The sequence below is a fragment of the Tupaia chinensis genome, unplaced genomic scaffold, assembly GCF_000334495.1.
Source record: "Tupaia chinensis unplaced genomic scaffold, TupChi_1.0 Scaffold138322_1, whole genome shotgun sequence".
Taxonomy (NCBI): domain Eukaryota; kingdom Metazoa; phylum Chordata; class Mammalia; order Scandentia; family Tupaiidae; genus Tupaia; species Tupaia belangeri.
The window spans coordinates 1,500,215-1,507,684 of NW_006198219.1; the positions used below are offsets into that span (position 1 = coordinate 1,500,215).

Genomic DNA, 7,470 nt, shown 5'->3' on the forward strand with positions numbered 1-7,470 from the left:
TCATAGAATGTCTTTCTTCTATAAAGTATGACCAGCCGTACTTGAATTCTTGCTGTTCCTCACATTTGCTAAGAGCTCTCTTGCCTCAGGGCCTCTAGTTTTACTCTGCTCTGTAAGGCTTTTTCCCAGATTTATGCTTGGTCTGTATTTATACTGGTCTCTGCTCAAAGTTACTTCCTCAGAGACCATTCGCTAGCCCTTATCCAATTCGCTCACCATTTCATTCTAACCCATATCCTACTTTTTTATTTCCTTCTCTTAGAGCATTTATCTTATGGATGTATATTGCTTACTTGCTTATTTACTGGCATATTTTACTTAGCATAATGTCTTCCACATTTATCCATGCTGTCACAAATGGCAAGATTTCCTCCTTTTTTAAGGTTGAATTATATTTATGTGTATGTGTATTTGTGCATGTATACATGTGTGTACATATCATTTCTTTATTCATCCATTGATAGACACTTAGGTTGTTTTCACATCTTCACTCTTGTGAGTAATGCAGCAGTGAAGGTAGGAATACAGACATCTCTTCCAGATACTGATTTCATTTCCTTCAGATATATACCCACAGTAGAATTCCTGGATCATGTGGTAGTTCTCTTTTTAATTTTTTAAGAAACCTCCAGGGACCAACTGGTGGCGTGGTAGTTAAGGTGCTAGACTTCCACATGGTTAATCTGGTTTAAGTCCCAAACCTGATGGCTTGAAAATCTTGCCAGACACATGTGTATGCATGCCCAAAATCCCAGGAGGACAATGGAGGAGAAGGGATTGCAGAGTGGCTATCCGCCTTGGGGAGTGATTTCTCACTTTCTGCCTCTCTTCTCCAGCAAGCACATGTGCCCTATGGCAAAAGCCTCAAAAAGAAAGAAAGAAGCCTCCATACTTTTCATATATAACTGTACTAATTTGCATTCCCATGACTAGTTATAAGGGTTGCACTTTCTCCATATTATCACCAACACTTGTTAGCTCTTGTCTTTTTTGATAATAGCCAGCCTTTCAGGTATGAGATGATGTCTCATCGTGGTTTTCATTTGTGTTTCCCTGATAATAACAATAAATCATCTTACTGTAAGCAATTTGCTGAGACAGAAGGCTTTAATCATCCAGTCAGTACCCAAGTTTTTCTTGTCCAAACCATGTGATGGGCTCATTTAGAACTTTTAAGAAGCATGAAATGAAATATTGAATAATGTTAATTAAATTTGAAAAAGATGTGAGAAAAGTGGACTCCTTAGCACAGTAGTTAAGTGCTGTGCATAGAAAACTGGATCCCACATGGCCAACCAGGGTTCAAATCCCAGCCCTGGCAGTTTACAAAACAGACTGGGCAATATGCATGCACACCCAAGATCCTGACAAAATGGAGAAATGAAGGTAAAAGAATTACACTATCACCATGCCTCATTTGGGACTACTTTTCACTCACTCAGTCATTCTGATGATTACATGTACCTTTTAGCAAAACTTAAATAAATAAATAAAGATGATCCCAAGAAGTGAAAAACAATTTGGAGAAGCATTTTAGCAGTGGTCAGCAGTATGATCAAAAGCACAGAGAGAAGAGAATACTGGAACAGGTTTCCTAATTTTGCAGAATAGTAAGAAGGACTTTGGGAGGTAAATTTCATTTCATAGTTTTATTCATTATTACAAATTCCTCCTGCTGATAGTTTGAGTGATGAAGTAAGCAAATCTTTGTAATATGCCGAAAAAGATCATTTTAAGTAAAGATAAAATTAATAGATTATTATAAAATAACTCATGCTATCTCCTTTTTTCTTATCCATCCTATTCCCTCTTTTTTCATTTTAACAGAAGTTCATATAATGCTTGATGGTCTGTTACCTCCTGACACCTATTTTAGATTCAACCCTGTAATGTGTGAAAATATACCTCTAGATGAAAGTCGGAATGAAAAACTGGATCAGCTTCAGTTGGAAGGGCTGAAGTACATAGAAAGAAATGAACAAAAAATGAAAAAAGTTGCAAAAATATTAAGTCAAGAGAAAACAACTCTGCAGAAAATTAATGATTGGATCAAATTAAAGACAGACATGTATGAGGGCCTTCCATTCTTTTCAAAATTGTGACAAGCATATGCATGTGTTCTCATAAATGGAGGCCTGTTCAGAAGAGCCATCAAATTCCATAAGAAATTGTGGGGCTCAACATGAGTTAACTTTGAAATATTGGATCATCTGAAAAGTCAGTACTTACGAATTCTTGGGAATCCCAAAAAAGACGGTGCTTCAGCCAGATTGCACAGCAAAGAGGATATGCTTGGCTTCAGAATTCATGTGAGAATTAGGTTTATAAGATGTTAATAATTAACTATGCTTTAGGAATCTTATTGTGCTAGTTGGTTTTAGTAGATATTGGTGTTATATTGTTTGATGTTTGAAAATGTATTAATATATGTGCCAAACAAGAAACTGAAAACTATCATATTATGCTTTGTCTTTTCACTTTAGTCATCATAATCATGTTGAATTTATGTGATCATTGATTTCCTTTCATGTGGAAAAGCTCATTTTTCCTTAAACTTACATTACTTATATTTTCACTAGCTACTTCCTATACTCCACATGCTGCCTTTTACTGGAATATTCTCTAATTGATGCAGAAAAATGGAATTTTGTCTATTAAAGTACTTTTACATTTAAAATATGAAAGAACCAGGTACAGTTTTTTATTCAAAATTTGCTTATTTCTACACATTGTTTAGTTAAAACAGGTAGGTCAAGTTCCAATCAAATGCTTTTTTCCCCTGAAATTTTAAGATAATGTTGTGTGTTAACTTTTCTAGATCTAGTTCTAAGCTCATCATTCACTGTTATAAAATTAATTGTTTGAATTTACTGGCAAAATATTCCTGTTAATAAACATAAACTGTTGAAGTAATCCGTTGTTGAAAGGCTAATGTCATTTTAAAATTATTTATTGTTCATAATGTAGTTCCCTCTTTCTTGTAGCATTTGAATACACCTGTCAACTGTGTGCTTAATAAATAAATCAGATTTGTTTTACCTTATTAAGTCCTAAATTTAATCGTCTGGATTTTCCAGACGTTATTAACATACACACCTACACGAAACACTGTTTATATCACACAGATTCATCTTTGTTGTGTTCTCTCTTTGCCATGTAAATCCTCTGTCATTGTAGGTTTCCCAAGGGAAGTGAAACAAAGGTAAGTGTCCTTTGCTTTCTACAAATAAACTAAAGCAAAACTCTGTTGTCCATATTGTTATTATATTGCTTGCTGATTTGCAACTTGATTCACAGAGGGAGTGAGATGTAATTTAGAGAGTGATGGAGGGGATGGAGAGTCTGGATGCTAATCTTGAGTCTGCAGCAAAGTCGTTCTGTTTGGGACCTTTTGAAGGCAGACAGCCTCTCTGAGCTTTACATATTTGTAAAATGAGGAAGGCTAGTTCTGAAATTTTGTAATATCCAAATTAGGTCGTTTTTAGACCTAATGTAGGTAAATAAACTAGCCATGAGTTCTGAAGAAATATAAAACACTTTTAGACCACAAGTTTGTATGCATTTGTTATATGCAATTAGAACAACCAACTAGAACAACCAGTAGGGGGCTTTAAAGCACAGAGGTTTAGTGTTGTGCTAGAGATCTGGATCTCACAAGGCCGGCTGTGGTTTGAACTGGTCCCAATGGCTTGAAAACACCATGTACATGTGCAGGGTGCAGGGAAAAGGATTGCAGTGGCACTGCACCCCATTTTGAGAGTGCATTCTTCTCTCTGGGGAGCACCCACTCTCTGCTAATTAATAAAGAAGAGAAAAAGAATAAAACAACTTGTCCTTTTAAGAAAAGATCAAATAGGGGCCGGCAGGTGGCGTGGTGGTTAAGGACACTGGACTCCCACATGGCCGACCACAGTTCAAGTTCTGGACCTGGAGGCTTGCTCTCTCACTTTCCCACTCTCTCCTTCTGTCTTGCTCTGTCCCTTTCTGGTTAAAATAAAAAAATTTTAAAAAAATGAAGTAAATGAATGTATAAATAAAAAAAAAGAAAAGATCAAATAATTGGAAATTAGAATATTTCTGGGAACTCTGCATAATAAAATACACAATTTATATATCTGCCCCTTGTCCTAATCTGATAAACTTCGTCTACTTCACTGTGGAAGTTAATTCTGTCCCTTGTTTGTGCATGACCAGTCCTTTCTCTCATGAACAGTACAATACGTAAGTACACTCTAGCTCAGTGTCTTTCAGAGACCACACAGTTAAGTATATGTCAGTGTCGCTGTCTCTGTTTCCACAGCTCTTTTCACTCTTCAGCAACAGGTCTGTCCACTTGTGCGGTATACCAGTTTTCAGTCCTTCTTGTTCCTATTTGTACTTGGCAACAGTTATTTGAAGAACTGTGTAAGTCACCTGAGATAACCCTCATTTTATAAGGAGGCTAGTGCTTTTTTCATCCCAAGCAGCCCTCAACGTAAATACTGTAAATGGATGGATGAAGGACAGGAAGAGATGTGAAAATACATTTTGAGTCCCGTACAGATGAAAAGATCTGCCCTTTTCAGAGAAGGGAAAAAGAATAGTCTGTTTTATAAAATGTAATGCATTCTGCAACTTACCAATTATATTTTTAAATACATAGAATAAAAATTGTTTTGATGCTCAGTCCTTGCTGTGCCTCGTCTTAGCTCCATAATAAATAGTGTACTAGCTGTGTTCCATTTGTGCTGTAGATAATATTCTTTATTAAAAATAGGACCTCAGATGGAGTCGTCCCTAGAGGTGCATGGGTGGATGGGATTTCCCCCAGGGGGTGGAGAGAGCTCCTTGGCCTTGGCTATAATTATGCTGTGCACTTCACCTCCCACAGAAAGTGGATGTTAAAGAAACCTCCAGAGGGAAGGAAGTCACAAAAGGCCAGCCTGCAGTCCAAGAGGATGGAGGGGAATCCTATAACTTTGTTATGGTGATCGGAGGGAGGGGCTCTCTGAGCTTTTCCTCCCCAGAAGCTAGTGACAACCACCTTTTTTTTTTTTTTTTCATTTATTATAGAGCAACTAATCGTTGTAGTAGCTAGAACCCTGAAGTTTGAAGCTCAGGATCTTACCTAACCTGTTACGCCCTTCAAGAAGTTGTAGTCAAAATTTGGAATATTTCATAGGAATCAGTGCCAAGAATGTGACTAAAAACATAGCTAACACCAGAGTGCTTATGAGGGCAAAGACATGGGCTAAGGTTATGTATACCAGCACACTTAATTGTCCCAGTAAACCCAAGAGGCGAACATTATTATCCTTGTCTTAGAAAAAATTGACCAAGAAACCACAGCTAGAATGTGGTAGAGCTATAACCAATTCATGCTTTTAGCCACAAATCTTGAGTCTCTTTTTCTTAGATTGTCTTTTCCTAGAATGTTGTAAAGTGACTTCAGATCTAGTTTACTAAACTCAATCTGTGAAACACTGGGTTTAAAGGCTATAGAAATGTACTCTACTTAGTAAATATTGTCTGTCTTTGTGATCTGATTTTTTAAATTATTTCAACACCAAATTATGTGAATAATTTGTTTAACACGGTGGTTTTCTACCTCGGGAGGCAAGGGGAGACTGTCTGGGGCAACTACCAGTATGTAGTACTCCAGAGGTCAGAGAGGGTAAATGTCATGCAGTGTAGACAGGGCTCTGGACGTCCTATCATGATGAAGAAACTCTTCCATCCAAATACCAACATTACTTTGTTTGATAAACTCTGAGCTTCTTATCCCCAGAAAACAAGTAATGAATTTCTTCCACCAGATTCCAAAGGTGTTCTTAGCCCCAGAATTCCAGTGTGTAAGCCATTTGTATAACTCCATTCCCATTCAATCCCAACAGGAATTCATTTTGCATTCATTGCTCCTTGTTCTTCCTTTTGATGCCAAGTTGAAATACAACTGAACTATTCACTTAAATCTTGCTTTTTTTGAGTGAATATATGGCAGTTACTCTTTATGACTAGGAAATAGGAAGGAGGGGGATCACATTTTAAAAAAAAAACAGTTTGTTCTGTTCCTGGCAGGAGCTATCTGCCATGCAAAAAAGATCCATAGAGTACAGATGTCCCTGGACAAAACTTCGCATGTGTTGGTCCAAGGGTTTTTATAATGTCGCTCTCAGAAGTCACACTGATTACTTTGTCCATTATACTCTATTCAACTGATGCAAGTGGGTTGGAACTCATCACACAACACAGATAGGCATTATTACTTGAGGTAATTTGTTTAAAAATGAAGTTTTGACTGTAATGTTGACTTACTTTTGTGATAAAAATCTTCAACTTAATAGATTCATTCCTTGCCTCTAGACTATTTAGATTGTAAAGTGTAATTTAAAGATTTCAGTCCGATTAGATATGAACAAGATACATAGTCCAAAGTGGTTGAAAGTTCCTGTAACAGTTAAAGCTAACATTGCCTTTTAATCTTAACCACATGAAATAGATGCTATCACAATTCCTGTTTTACATGGTAGCACTGAGATGAGGATGATAGTGAGATAAGTCATATTTCTTCACTGCTTTTTCAGAATCAGTGGGAAATTACAGACTCTGGTATAGACCATACCGTGATAGTAGTCTTTCCTAAATTAAGTCTCTAGAGTTGCAAATACTGTAATACTCTCTCAGATACTGTATTTTGTTATTTTTTAAAGAATTATTTAATTTATTTATTCATTTTATTTTAATTTGACCAGAAAGAGACACGGGGAGTGGTGGCGGGGGTAGAGTGAGAAAGTAAGCTGCCAGTTCCGGGACTTTAACTGTGGTCAGCCATATGGGAGTGTCCAGCACCTTAGCAACCATGCCACCTGTTGGTCCTGTATTTTAATCTACCTCACCATTAACTTATCTGATTTGTGGTATTTAGACAATTTTCGAAGATCAAGATAAATGTACCTATCTTAGAGAAGAGTAAAATAGCAAAAATTGCTACTTAGTAGCACTCTTTATAATAGCATATAATAGTACTAAGCGTACTATATTTATAAAAGAAGTAATTAACATTTCAAAAATTCACCCAATTATGTGAAGAAACCCAGGCTGTATTTCTTTTGTGGCTTGTATTCATGATTGAGTGGATTCTCCCAAGAGAAATAGAGAAGCACCCTCTACAGGGCTTGGTCACACTGCAGTCTCCTTCCTCAGTCCTTGGCCTGCCAGGATTCTGGGTATGCATGCCCATGCCTGGCATGTTTTCAGGTCAACCAGGTCAGGATTCAAACTGCAGTTGGCATATGACTTCCAGATCCTTGGTTTAGTATGTTCCTATTCACTGCACTATAGAGGCTGGGCCTATATCTTATGTTCATTATATTCTGTTGTATGTTCACTATATTCTGTTGTATTCCCAAAACACTTTGGTCCAAAAAAGTATTTAATGGCCAATGTAGCATTTTTATTAAATTGGCCATTAAAATAATTTATGAAGAACAT

The 7,470-nt window shown here is 36.8% G+C and overlaps 1 protein-coding gene across 3 annotated transcripts in view; it reads left to right on the forward strand.

Moving 5' to 3' along the window:
* PNPLA8 (patatin like domain 8, phospholipase A2) overlaps window positions 1-3,038 on the forward strand; it is a 46,354-nt gene extending 43,316 nt beyond the window's left edge. For 2 of the 3 annotated variants that reach the window (XM_006161130.3, XM_014592685.2), the window contains one exon: window positions 1,828-2,913. In XM_006161130.3, coding sequence (XP_006161192.1) covers window positions 1,828-2,102 — 275 coding nt within the window. In that variant the 3' untranslated portion in view covers window positions 2,103-2,913. Of the gene's footprint in view, window positions 1-1,827 lie in introns of all 3 variants that reach the window. The other variant, XM_027765408.1, reaches the window with a different exon arrangement.
* Window positions 3,039-7,470: the final 4,432 nt, after the last annotated feature.